This window comes from Acinonyx jubatus, chromosome E1 (assembly GCF_027475565.1).
Source record: "Acinonyx jubatus isolate Ajub_Pintada_27869175 chromosome E1, VMU_Ajub_asm_v1.0, whole genome shotgun sequence".
Taxonomy (NCBI): Eukaryota; Metazoa; Chordata; class Mammalia; order Carnivora; family Felidae; genus Acinonyx; species Acinonyx jubatus.
In genome coordinates, this window is record NC_069397.1 from 26,684,087 (window position 1) to 26,699,042 (window position 14,956).

General features: G+C 39.7%; 1 protein-coding gene across 2 annotated transcripts in view; it reads right to left on the reverse strand.

Moving 5' to 3' along the window:
- CLTC (clathrin heavy chain) overlaps positions 1–14,525 on the reverse strand; it is a 64,685-nt gene extending 50,160 nt beyond the window's left edge. For both annotated transcript variants that reach the window (XM_027034262.2, XM_027034260.2), the window contains exon 1: positions 14,025–14,525. In XM_027034262.2, coding sequence (XP_026890063.1) covers positions 14,025–14,066 — 42 coding nt within the window. In that variant the 5' untranslated portion in view covers positions 14,067–14,525. The remainder of the gene's footprint in view (positions 1–14,024) is intronic.
- Positions 14,526–14,956: the final 431 nt, after the last annotated feature.

Sequence of the window (14,956 nt, forward strand, 5' to 3'; positions counted from 1 at the left end):
TCCCTATTTCATGGATTTATTTTATGGATTTCTGCCATTTTACAGTACCTACTACGGGACTGTGACATCATGATATATACTTTTTCAAAACAGAATGGCTCTGATGTCATCCTACTAACATTACATAGTCAAACCTATGGTAGGCCAATTTGCTTTACTCAAAACACATTACTAAACACAGCTTAGAAAACCCTTTATATATATGGCAGGAATCAGGAACCCAGCGATGGTTAGTACCTTATTAGAATACATTAGTGATTAAACTATGAAAATAGTGTTAAAGGGACTGAATGGACTATGGCTGTATGCAATCCAATAATATGCATTTATTATAAAAGGCAGAAAATGCTAGAAGACAATACAACCAGGTAAAACCATGCACTTTCTTTTCTTACGTTTATTTTTGAGAGAAAGAGAGAAGGAGAGAGTGCACATGGGAGCAAGCAAGGAGAGGCAGAGGGGGAAAGAATCCCAAGGAGGCTCTGCACTGACAGCAGAGTGCCTGATGTGGGGCTCAATCCCACAAACTGCAAGACTGTGACCTGAGCCAAAATCAAGAGTCAGATGCTTAACCAACCGAGCCACCCAGGCACCCCCATCCTATTCTTCAATGCCCAATTCTTGGACTAAAGAGGAAGACTCTGTTAGCACAGTCTCTATCACACAGCAACCAATCACAATTGTTTGTGCCTACAAACATCATACAATTAAAGGAATATTCGTCTTGCTTTGAGCCTACTAATTTCAACCAACAGTTGTTACATTTGATCGATCAATAGGAACATTCACTGCAAACAGCCTTCTTTATAAGCATACTCAGGGAGTTTGCTTCCTAATGAATGACTGGTAAACTCAGAAGAGAACTCATTTACCAGCTGTATCAGCTGAAAATCAAAATACATTAAAACTTGTGTTTATGACAGCATTACTAAAAACACGTCTCATAATTAGTGCTTAGCTTTACACTTTCCAGATCCTTCCTCCTGGTTTCATCTGAAGAGTTACAATGGAAAGGAAGTACATACAAGCTAGTATATTTCAGATGAGTCTATTTTGTAGGTACTCCATGTATTGTCCTATTTCAGTTACCTTTTCTGTAAATGAACCTTGTATCTTGATAAAGACTTACTAGTAAGTGTTACCACTAGAGAGTTAAGAAGTCAACAATTTGAGAGAGACCTGCTGATACCCGGATATCACTCAACGCTGTTATTTTTTTCAATGTAGTTACTTTGAAGTTAAGTGCCTGAAGATTTGGTTAACTTCCTATCCCAAGTATTCCACTCAGCATAATTTCCTTTAAAAACCCCTAAACATCCTCTACCTTCATTAATATCAATCACAGTGGAAAAAAAAAAAAATGCTGACACCAGTCACTTCACTGAGCCCTTGAAACTAGCCATGAAACTAGCAGAATGTCAAATAAAAACTGCAGTTTGTCTTCTACAGGAAATGAAGACAAATGCTGAGAATGCAGCATTCCTTTAGTTCTTCCATCAACAGGATACTGGCCATTGTTTTGTGTACTCCACACATTTCAAGCAAGAAGTAAAAATGCTTTTAACTCTTGCTGACCCTTTGTTTCCACTCCATGTTAGCCTTTCAGGCAATCACGGTCTCTTAGGAGAATTTGACTCTGGTCACTCACTCCAAAATTAAGTACTATATTCAAGAAGGAACCACAGTTGGACTGTAAGACTATTAGTTTTGGTAAATTATCAGGAAACTCAAAAAGAATTTTTCCTACTTGTAGCCAACTAGTGACTGGAAAATTTTAAAACCTTAAATTTGACTCACTCTTAAAAAACAGTCCAATAATTAGATGAAATATTACACCTCGATTCTGATCAAACTACAGGGGAATATTGGGAAGTTTTTAAGTCTCAAATCTTGCAGATTCTCCAAGGTCATGTCCTTTTCTGCATAAATGTCATTCAGCTGGCACAGAACAAGTGAATGCTACCAAAATCATAACTGATTATAGGTATGTATGTTATGTGTGTCAGGGGAAGGGAGGGGAGGGTCGTAGACTTTATCCAAACACTCTTTTCGAAGTACTAGAAATGAGGCTTACTTTGAGGGTCCAAGATTATAAAACTTAGAGCTGACCTAACCTAAAATTCTTCAAAGGATGATGTGAATGTCCCTAGGCAGACACCACAGGCTTGGTTTCCTGGTGTAAGTAACTAAAACATCTGGTCAGTTTCCTTACTATTAAAACTGTAAAGGTCCCAAAGAAATTTCATTCTATGACACAACTTCTCAACAACTTCCCAAAATGTATTTTTAAGTGGGACCCAGTGATTCAGCCCAACCCCGTTACTGCTGCACATATTCATGTCTTTTTCTAACTTATACCAACATATCTGCTAGGAAATTAGACATTATGTGGTTAGTGCTCATTTTCCTAGTCGGAGCAATCATTTAAAGCATGATCAGCACAGAGGTGCTACAAGTTACAAGGCCAGAATCAATTTTTTACATGTGAATCACTGGAATATTTCCTTGTGAACCTAAATGCCAAAAATTCCAAGTTCAACAGAATGAATGAATTAACACTCAGCATGGAGAGTTACAAGCTTTCTCAAAATCACTTAATATTAACAAATTCAGGGAGTCTGAAACATTAAAATAACTAACTGACCAGGATTTATTTTCCAATACCTATTGAGCATCTATTATTTGGCAACTTAACATCAATTGAATATTTTATAGCCTGCTATTTATGTGTGAAACTGCTTTTCTTTACTTTCTGTTAAGCTATAAATTTGTCATCACTACAAAGGTAACAACCTACAAGGAAAATAACAGGTTTTAGGCTCAGAGAGTTTAGAGTGTACAATTTGTATGTAGCTCATATCTTCTAAAAAATGGAAAAAACCTTCCATCCCAAACCCTATAGATACTGCTTCACTGTGGTCAGGGAAAGGGTATGCTATGGATGCTTATAGATTTTTTTTTTTTTTTAATTCATGGTACTAAAACTTCCCCAGGCCTGTCTCAAATGCTGAACGCTTTAAATCTTGTTTCCTCTTTCATAGCAGTTAAATTTTCTTCCATTGTCTAAAAAGAGCTTCCATTCCAATTATTTTGGTTTCTGTAACTCTTAGATTTGTAACCTATTCTGTCACACCTCCTGTTCTTTTAATTCTGGGATTTTCTCTAAATTTAAAATCTTCAAGTTAATCTTCCACATTGCTGATGTCCACAGGGGCAATTCTGCTCCTAACTGCTCCAGGATCAACTGTTTCTGTATATATTCTATTACTGCAGCTTTCTATTTGTATTGTATCAAGTTTCTTTACATGCCACAGATAATGCCAACAGTTCTCTGAAGTTTTCTTCCAGTTCCAATAGAAAAAAACTTTTAAAGATTTCCTCAGATCTCTTCCTAGTTCTAAAGTATTTTTTCCATAATCATACATTTTAATTAAAGGCTACTGTATGCCAGACACCACACTAATACAGACAATTCTACAGTAAATGAGCTATGGCCTCCTCTATTCAGTGCATAACAAGCACACAGTAATTACAACGGTGCAATTACAAGGGATGCATGCCTAGCCCAAATATATGTAGGGGAATACATGGTGTCTCAGAAGAAATTGAAATACCATCTAAAGAAGGGCACACAGTTAAAGAGAGGACAGAGGGGCGCCTGGGTGGCATGGTCGGTTGGGTGTCCGACTTCGGCTCAGGTCACGATCTTGCGGTCCGTGAGTTCGAGCCCCGCGTCAGGCTCTGGGCTGATGGCTCAGAGCCTGGAGCCTGCTTCCGATTCTGTGTCTCCCTCTCTCTCTGCCCCTCCCCCGTTCATGCTCTGTCTCTCTGTCTCAAAAATAAATAAATGTTAAAAAAAAATTAAAAAAAAAAATAAAGAGAGGACAGAGCTACAAAACTTGGGACAGAACAGATAGAACTAAAAATACCATTATGTACCCAAGTGGGGTATTTATTTTAGCAAGCAGACCATTCCCTAGACACTCAAAAAAGCTTTTGACTAGTATTAGAATGCAGAAAAACTAGAACTCTCATACATTGCTGGTGACGATGTAAAATGATACACCCGCTATGAAAAAACAGTTGGGCAATCCCTCAAAAAATTAAAACACAGTTCTAAACCATATCACCTGGCAATTTCACTCCTCAGTATATATCCAAAAGGACTGAAAATAGGTATTCAAACAAAAACTTTAATGTTCACAGCAGCACCATTCATAATAGCCAACAGGTGGAAAGAATCCAAAGGGGAAAGTGGGTGATGGGCATTGAGGAGGGCACCTGTCAGGATGAGCACTGGGTGTTGTATGGAAACCAATTTGACAATAAATTTCATATCAAAAAAAAAAAAAAAGAAAAAATATTTAGTCATCTGAAAAAAACAGAATCCAAATGTCCATCAACTACTGAAAGGACAAATAAAATGCAGTATATCTTCTACTCAATGGAGTATTGAGTAAAGGAATGAAGTATGGGATACATACTACAACATGGATGAACCTCAAACATTATGCTTAGTAAACATTAGACAAAAAAGGTCACATATTGTATGAGTCCACTGATAGGTAAACCTGTAGGGAGAGAAAGCACATTAGTGGTTGCAGGGGATGGGAGGGGGGTGGGAATGAGATACTTCTTAATGAATTTGGGGTTTCCTTTTGGGAGATGAAAAGGTTTTGGAAGTAGATACAGGTGTTGGTTGCACAATGTTGTCAATGTACCATTAAATTGTTCACTTTAAAATGATTAATTTTAAATTAATTTCATATATTGAAGAAAAAAATAAAAATAAATAAAATGATTAATTTTAGGTTGTATGAATTTTATCTCAATTTTAAAAGATCTTTGGCCCTATTAAATTCTTAGGAATTAGATATGCTTAATACATACTTCAAGTAGTCATTTGACTTAGTTTATAAAGACATTTAAAACTATAAGATAATTTACAGGGGTGCCTGCCTGGCTCAGTCAATAGAGCATGACAGTCTTGATCTCAGCGTTGTGAATTCAAGCCCCATGATGGGGGCATGGAGCCTACTTAACAATAAATAAATAAAATTATAAAATAATTTACTTGAAAATGTTTTTCTACTCTTCACATTTCAGAAACCATGTTAACTCTTCATATGCACTTTTTTACACCAGTGTTTCCATAAACACTGGAAAATCCTCTCCATTCCATTAAAGTGCTTTAAAAAAAAAAAAAAAAAAATCCAGGGGCCCCGGGTAGCTTAGTTGGTTAAGCATCTGACTTCAGCTCAGATAGATCATGATCTCGCAGTTTGTGGGTTCAAGCCCCATCCCATGTTGGGCTCTGTGCTGACAGCTCAGAGCCCGGAGGCTGTTTTGGATTCTGTGTCTCCCTCTCAAAATAAATAAGCATTAAAAAGAAAACAAAATTTAAATCCATTAAAGTACAATCATGGGAATTTTAGAACATACCTAAAATTCCAACTGCATATTAGGAGAGTTGTTTTTTTCACTTGTTTCTGGATTATGATCTCCAGAAATATACCCCTAATAGATTGAGTTTTTGAGGGATACTTAAAATGTTTCTTACCCCATCCAACAGTTATAACTGTGAGGCCAGAGAACAATAATTATTAGATATGTTACATTTACCTCTTACCAATCCAGATGGATTTCAAGCCTATGATAGCCTTCAATGAACATGTTGCAGTATTCGAAATAGAAGTTAGCTGTGAGAGGACTCAATAAATGTGGAGACTTGGTAAGGCTTTTAATATAAGGGAACTCCTTCTTGAAGAATATTTTATAGTAAAAAAGAAAATCACCTTAGATTTACCTAGTTCAAAAGGGAGAAATATACAGTACCAAAGAGAGTGGAGAAAGACAAGAATTTTGTAAACCATGTTCTCCCTATGGGTTTTTTCCTTAATTATTCACCCTCAATGAATTATCCAAAGTCACCTGTTTGCCAAGTTGAGTATACATGATTAATCTTTGGCTTCACTGTGTCCACTATGGTGGTTTTTAAGTCCTTTTTGTCAGCTAGTCAGAAACAGATGAAAGCAACTCTCCCAAATCCCATTTTCATCTACTCTGATTCTCAGTCAATAGATGGGAGTCATCAAATGGATTCTCCTCTAGAGCCTGGAGGAAGGATACAATCCTGCCAAAACCCTATCATCTCCTATGGGATTCATTTCAGCCTGTCCTCTAAAACTGTAAAATGAATTTGTTTAAAGCATTACATATGTGTGTGTGTGTACACACACACACACACACACACACACACACACACACACACACACCTCTCAAGGTCATCAGAAACTGCAATCCCTAGGATCCCCAGAGTGCATCACTATTAGAGTTCTTCCCTTCCCTACTCCAGAAATGGACTGGATGTGGAAAATAAAAGGAAAGGGCCACCTGGGTGGCTCAGTCAGTTAAGTGTCAAACTCCTGACCTCAGCTCAGGTCATAATCTTGAAGTTCCTGAGATAGAGCCCTATGCCGGGATTCTCTTGGGATTCTCTCTCCCCTGCCTCTCCCCAACTTGTGTTCTTTCTCTCTTTCTCAAAATAAACACTAAAAAAAGAAAAAGAAAATAAAAGGAAAGAATCTGGTGTAACTCCAAGATCTTGGCTTCAATAACTGGGTACATGGTAGTTTTTTTTCCCCTTTTGCATGGCATATATATTCTACTCTACTGGATAAAGGGAGACTCCACTCTAGCACAGGGCTAAGAAAGAATACTTGAGTATCTGTATAAGCTAAGTATTATGATATAAACACAAAAACACACCCCAGTATAACTTTCCAATTGCCAAAAAGTATTATTTTAACTTAATGAGGAAGTTCAGAAAAGATAAAAAGATCTCAAACATCTGAGACATTTTCCACAAGAGAACACAGGAGAATTTAAATTTTTTAATGTGGCAAAATGATTTCAATGCACTCAATTCCTATTATTTCAGAAATAAGCTTTAAAATCTGCTTTACTTCAGAACTTAAAAGTCCTATTTACCCAATGAGTCAGAACAGGAAGTACGAATATAACTTACTGGTAGTTCTACCTCCAAAGCAAAACCCTACAAGCCTGTAACCATTTCTCCCCTCTATGGTTATGCTATTCACACTGAGCAAGCATGTTCAACTCCCACTTTCCTCCTCACCCCCACCTCAAGTGCCACTTTTCCTAGAGTTCTATTCAAGTTTTACATTACAAAACATTTACATTTACAAAAACATAAATAATACAGTAAAATAGAAGTTTCCTGCTTTCATAAGTGGCTTTAAACTAAAACATATTCACACTCTTGTCATTAAGAAAAACTCTCTTATAGACATGTTTGAGAAGTTCAGCTTTGAGAGGGATAAAGATAATCCTCATTACCAGTTAACCTGATCCCAATCATTCTGCACAATTTTCTAGTGGGAACTTGAATAAAGCCCTTTAAAAACATCATCTAAATGGCCACTTAAAGCATAGAAAGTCAAATGTTAGCTCACTGGCCCCTACTTTTCTTATAATATAAAAACTATTGGGGTGCCTGGATGGTTCAGTCAGTTGGGCATCCAACTCTTGATTTCAGCTCAGGTCATGGTCTCACAACTTGTGGGTTCAGGCCTGCATCAGGCTCTGCACTGATAGTTCGGAGCCTGCTTAGGATTCTCTCTCTCTCCCTCTCTGCCCCTCTCCTGCTATTGAGCATGCAAGCATGTGCTCTCACACTCTCTCAAAATAAAATAAAACTTAAAAAAAAGAACTACTGACCTAAAAACAAACCACTGGCAGAATGTGTACATCAAAGGACACCACAACATAGATGCAAACAAACTGCTATATTTTGCAGTTCAAATTATATAGACCATTCATCAACGTGCCACACTGCAAAAAGACCAAGTATTAAAGTCTGGCCATCCACTTATTAGCTGTCTGACTCTACAGATTAACTGCCATGAACTTCAGTTTCCTCAAGTGCAAAATAAGGCTAACCCTACCTATCTGATGGGATTTTCTTGCTAATTAAATAAGATCATGAACATACAATATTTAGCAGTGTCCTCAGTACACAGGTATTCAAATAACTCTAATGGTCAATTAATTTTGATCTTGTAGATGTCAGGACAATTAAGTTTGTTTTGTTTGTTTTACTTTAGAGAGAAAGTACAAATGGGGGAGAGGAACAGAAGGAGAGAATCCCAAGGAGGCTCCACGCTCAGGGTGAAGCCCAACATGGGGCTTGATACCACAACCCCAGAATCATGACTTGAGTGGAAATCAAGAGTTGAACGCCCAACCAACTGAGCCACCCAGGTGCCCCAAGATTTGGTGAATAGTTAGGGCAAATTTAAGTTAGGGCAAAATAGAGGCATATGGGTGCCTAAGTCAGTAAGAGTCCAACTTCATCTCAGGTCATGATCTCAGGGTATGTGAGTTCGAGCTCCACATCAGGCTGTACGTTGTCAGTGCGGAGCCTGCGCCTACCCCTACCCCACGTTGTGTGTGTGTGCGTGCTTGCTCTCTAAAAATAAACACTTTTTTTTTTAAAGTTAGGGCAAAATAAATTATATCTTTCATAACACACAAAAAAAGGAAACACAAAATCCAACTCTGACAGCTGGGTTTTGCATAATGCATTTAGATCCAAGCCTCCTGCCATCCCTTTGGGTTAGGAGCATTAGCCACAGGCACTTGGCCAAGAAGGGGGAAAAAACATCTAGAGCTGACTTTGTGAAGTAGCTTCATCACGACATATATGCGAATAAATTTAGAGAAATAACCTCATTCTAATATAAAGGATTGAAATATCAGTTATGAACTCATTTCCCACGTAAGTGAGAACATTCATTTCAACATAGGACATATATAACACCAGCGAAGGTCTGATTGGCATTCCAGGCGGGTATTTTATCAGATATGATGATGAGGTTTGTCAAATGTATCTGACCAAGGAACACTAATTAAAAATGTACCAATGGCATACAGTGAGAGCTCATGGAATATAATAAAAAAATTAAAAATTTTCTTTCTTTTGGGCACATGTCAGAGAGGGATCACTTTTGTATCATACAAATATTTCTATTAAGTCTTGCACAGCATCAGACATTATATAACGTGTTGCAATTATGTGTGGACAGCCTTTGCCAGTTAACCAAAGCAAGCTATAGTCAGTATTGTTCATCACTTTGTCCCTAGTCTAACATAGTTGCTGATAAGTACTCAAATCTTAGGTAATTATCAAACACTTATAAACCATAAAAATCTAGGTGTGCAAATAAAATACTGTATCACTGGTGGTGAGCTACATGAATAAAATGTACTGGACAAAAATTTTATACCCCACAATTCATGTTCCTAAACTGCTACATCAAGAACTTTCACATACATGACCTCAGATCTTTACAGTAACTTTGTGAAGCAGCAGGCCTATTTTACTGAGAAACAGAAAAGGTTAGTTTTGGTTTTTTTTAATGTTTATTTATTTTTGAGGGAGAGAGTGAGACAGAGCACGAGCAGGGGAGGGGCAGAGAGAGAGGGAGACACAGAATCTGAAGCAGGCTCCAGGCTCTGAGCTGTCAGCACAGAGCCCGACGCGGGGCTCAAATCCACAGAGTACAAGATCACGACCTGAGCCAAAGTCAGACGCTTAACCTACTGAGCCACCCAGGTACCCCCAGAAGAGGTTAGTCTTAACCCATGTTCTCCAATACTATAGCCACATTTCACAAGCCACATGTGATCTGAGCACCTGGAATGTGGTTGCTGTGACTGAATTTATTTTAAAATTTAATTAAAACTAAATAGTAACTGATAATTGATTCAATTATGGAAAACTTATGTTTGGAATAACCTAGATAAGCAAATCTGCTTTTTCAACTGTAAATATCATGAAATCTAAATACAGAATATTTCCAGTGAAAAGAGGGTCTGAAAGGAGATGTGCTTAACTGTAAAATACAAATCAGATTTTGAAAAATCACTACCCCAAGAAAGGAATGTAAAATATCTCATTTGAAAATTTTATACTCCTTACGTGTTGAAATTTTAACATTCTGGATCAAATTAGAACATCCTCAGAGCAAAGTCCAACAGGAAAAAAGCGAAGTAGGATACTGTATAACTTCTCTTAAGGCCAATCATCCTATTTCTTTGAAATATTTTGTGTCCAAAGATCCAGGTTCAAATCCCATTCTGATACTGTGTTCCCTTGGACAGTATCCCTTGGGGATTAAGTGAAGACTGAAAGCACCCAGCCACATATTCATAGGGCAAAACAGGCTCTCACAAGAAGTCTACTGTTCCCTTCATTCACTAGTCACTGTTCATCACCACCACTTCCCAAAAGAGACAGTATTCAACTAACACTTTTTTTTTTCCAACAACTTTCAAATAATGAATGTTTTAATTTTGGTTAATAAAATATTCTAAACATACAAATATGGGTGATCAGATAAACCTTCACTCTTACCAAGCCTATAAATGTACAGTCCAATGTAGTAGACAATAGGCTGATGTGGTCATCTACATTTAAACTAATTAAAAAGAAATAAAAGTAAAAACTTAGTTCCTCAGTGACACAAACCATATTTCAGTATCCTTATGTAGCTAGTATATATTCTTTTTTTCCTTTTTTTTAAATATTTATTTATTTGGGGGAGAGTGCAAGCAGGGAAGGGGCAGAGAGAGCAAGACAGAGGACCTGAAGCAGGCTCGGAGCTGACAGGCTGACAGCAGTGAGCCTGATGTGGGGCTCAAACTAACAGTGAGATCATGACCTGAGCCAAAGTCAGATGCTCAACCGACTGAGCCACTCAAGTGTCCCACTAGTATATATTTTCATCATGGAAGAAAGTTCTTTTGGACAGTAGCTCTCAAAAAGAAAAATCACATCAGTAACAGTGACAGGAAAAAACATACTGTTAAATATAATTCAAATATCACAGGTTAAGGTTTCTAAAATCACGCATTTCACTATACACTAGCACGAAAACGACCGTTGTTCTATATACACACAGTTCCACGTCTTACATTATCTCCTAAACAGAATGCAAGCATATTCACCACAATTAGCCACACCCCTTTAAGTAAATAGACCATTAGGAAAATTCTGAAAAACATGATACATCTTAAACTTGAAAGCTATTCCCAAGGTAAACTGCGGCAGAATTCCAGGCAGTATGCCTCTTCCAAGCAGTATAGTTAAGCATATACAATATCACAATAATAGCGGGCACTGCTCTCTCTTTGCAAATCAAAACAGCCACAGCAAGAACTTCTACCATTCAATTCACAACACATTCCAGGCCTGCATTTATGGATCAAAGAGAAAAAAAAAATGGGTGGGAAGATTTTTAATTGCAGAACTCAAGAACCTGGGTATACAGTAAAATGTGCCAATCAGCATAAAGATACTTAATGTGCCAAGAACTGAGAATTGCAGGCAATATTTTACGTATAGTCTAGGATGTTTTTTACAATCTGCAACTCTAGCAATATCTTGCCCAAATAGGCACTCATCTGTTGACTATCAGCCTAGCAATCCTGAACACACACACACACACACACACCCTTCATAACTTAAAATACTTAACATTCATTTCATATAATTCCAAGCCTTGATGACAGATCCTTCAGTTGGACAGAATAGTTAAAAATAAATTCATTTACAGTTCACCTTTGGAAATTTTCACAAAAACTAACTCTACACTCAAGTTCCTCAATTCTTGTTCCCAATTTTTATCCTAAGTGTTTCAGAAAATTTTCTGCTACTTAGCAAACTGGCAGAACTCAGGCCAAAGACCTGAGGTGCCTATTAAAATAATACTCATTAATTGTTTAAAAAAGAGAAGGGATAAAAATGAGAAGTTAGGAGATACTCTGTAAGAAGTTGGTGACTGGGGCCCTTTGCACCATTAACCATTATTAACTGGAAGTTCACAGACCCACTAGCAAGCTTAACTTTAGGCATGGCATATTACTACAAAAAAATGACTGAATTCTCCAAATACATTTGCAAAGCTGCTTTATACTCAAATCTTCAAATTATTTCAAAAGGAAATGGTTTCACTTGAATATATGAAGAAACTCAGAAATCAGACCCATATTAAATCTGTCTTCAATTAGTGACAAGGTGAGATTCCAATCTCTGGGATTATTTAACAATTCTCATCTCGTCTTTAATCGAAATGAAAAGCTACTGCTCAAATCACCACTAGTTAAGAAATAGGGTTTACTAATGGGACATACCTCTGCCTTGTAAACACCAACAGTACCTGTTTCTGTCTATAATTTACAAACATTTATCTACAGAAAGATTATATTTCAGCAACACTCTAGTGTGAGAATGAGCCTGTGTTTTCCCCTCAGACCTAAAAATATTATTTTCCCAACTCTTTACATTCATTTACACCCCACTTTAACAGAAAGAACACAACAATTAAAACTTGGAGCAAAAACAAGAACTTCTCTGTGTCCACTGTCACTTAACATTTTTTAACCTTTTGTAAAAGTGTTCCATTACTTCAAATGAGTTATCTGAAAAGCACAGATGACTAAAGGTGTGTTACTTATTTTTTAGATTTATTCATTACAATTCAAAACTTAAAGGAAAAAAATTTCTTGCTGATGCAAAGATGATTAATACCTGTAAAGAAATAATGAAGTTATGTTACTGATAGCCTAAATAGTCATCCTTTTTATTAACCTTTTTATTAACAAGAATCCTTTATGTATACCAACTGGAGAAAGTAAATAAAATAGCTTTCAACGGTAAGGTGTCCAATAGGCCACTAACACTAATATCATGTCAAACCACGGCATCTTTTATCATTATGAATTCAGGCCTTCAGAAGATGAGCTGAGGCAGGCCTCTTTAAGGGGGTATTTGGGAAGAAAACAAAATACATGAATAAATGACTGCAGCCAGAGTAAAACCAGGATTGGTGAACTAAGAAAATCAGAAGCTCAAAAACGGCTTAATTCAGTCAAGCCCTCCAATGATCATCTATCTGCCTGAGCCCGCCACCGGCAAACTGCCAGATAAGACAGTATGTTGCATAGGAAAATGCACCACGGGGAAGAACTCTAGAACCTACTAAAAGTAAGCCAATTGCAGACCAAACAACCTTGCATATCTCAGAACAGGTATGCTCTATCTCCAGGACTCTATTTCATTCCATGCAATCCTGAAGGAAGTACTTACGCCAAGCCCACAACTACCTGCTATACTCCAGCAGACCCCAAGATAACCTATGGATAACTCTTTCCCACCTCTTAAAACGAAAGAGGGGATAAAAGCTGCATCATCCCCAGAGAAATCAAGAAAGGAAAAAAAGACGAGTACCCCTAGGGACCTTGACCCCACGCACTGAGACTGACACCGCCCTGAGAAATACGTTCCCCCATTTACCCTCCTCCTGGTTCCTTCAGTGACCTTCTGTTCCTACTGCCTCAGGGAAGGCTTGAGGCAAGTCACTGCCGTTCCACCCACCCCCAGGGGAAGGTGCCTTTCCCAGTTGAGAGCCGCAGAGGGAGGAAGAAAAAAGGTTGCTCCTCCCCAGCCCACCCGCCCCACAACTGCCGAATACAGACACGATGGGGAAAGGGAAGAGAAGAGCAATCGGAGATGACAGCTCTGCACTGGCCTAGGGATTGAAAATCCTTGCTGTGGAAGAAACGCGGGAGATTTCTTCCCACCCCCCACCCCCACCCCACCCCCCGCCAAGCAACCCAAATGAATGAACTGAATAAAACGGCGAGGGGGGGAGGGGGTTAGAATGCGCAGTTTTTACCACTCAGGAAGCGAAAATAGAGGCCCTCGAACCCAGGCCTGGCCTCGCTGCCTTTTGCACCCCGACTCTCGTCCTTTCTATCCAAGTCCCACACCATTAACCCTTAGGCTTTCCAAGATAGCGCCCCTATCCTCCATCTACCCCAATACCCCAAGCACCGATACCCACCCCGCTCCGATCCTGCTTTTTGCTTGGGCCCAGACTCCAGCCTCTTCCTTCCTACTACCCTTTCCACAGCCCTCATAGGCCCGAACCCAGCCGCACCTGGAGATGCTCCTGAAAACGAATTGGCAGAATCTGGGCCATGGCGCTGTCGGGGTGTATGGTCTCCTCCTGTCACTGGGGCTGCGGGGCAGTGGCTGCCCAGGCTCTCCAAGGGAGAGGAGGAGAAGGGGGAGGGGGAAGGCTGGACTCAGCAGGATACTCTCCGGGGACGCAGGAAACTGGCAGGCAGACGAAAGAGCTCGGGTCGGGGGCGGAGGCTCCAGGGTCCGGGAGAGCCGCAATGGCGGAACCGGGCGCAGCGCAGACTCCGGAAACGGCTGAGCCCTGCGGAGGGATCCCGACGACAGAACTCCGCCCAAGGCACCTCACCCCCTCCGCCTTATGTACCCCTCCACGGAGTGCCGCGGTGCAGTGAGGCGCAGGAATTCGGGGCGCAGTACGCCGAGGAGCTCTCGCTTACTGCTGCGCCACGAGGGTAAATTAGAGGAATCGGAGGGACTACTTTTTTGGACTCATCACTTTCTCCAGCCTCCTTCTTTTCCTCCCCCCCCCTTTTTTTGCATTTTGCCACATCATGCGACTAGCAGTGACCGACGTCATTTCCGTGGGCGCTTAGGTCCCACCCACGTACTTCCGGGTGCACGTGATGCTGGTCAGGAAGGGTCGGCTGATAGCTGCCCGAGTGCCGGGCGAGTTCCATGGAAGTGTAGTGTCTCCTGAGAATAGAGTGGCTGTTGGGCTGCTGTGAGGAATGGCGGTGTTACTCACTTTCCTTCTGGGCCCTGCCTATTTATATTGATTCCCATACGAAGAGGACGTGGCGTGGGTAGATGGGCTCAGCCTCCCGCCCTCTCCGTGACTCAGGGAAACGGCCTCCTTGCAAGAGCGCTCTCTTGGCAGCCGCCTGCAGCACTCCTCCCCCGCCTACTTTCAAACCGTGGGTGGTTTCTTACATCTCAGGGAGTGGGAAT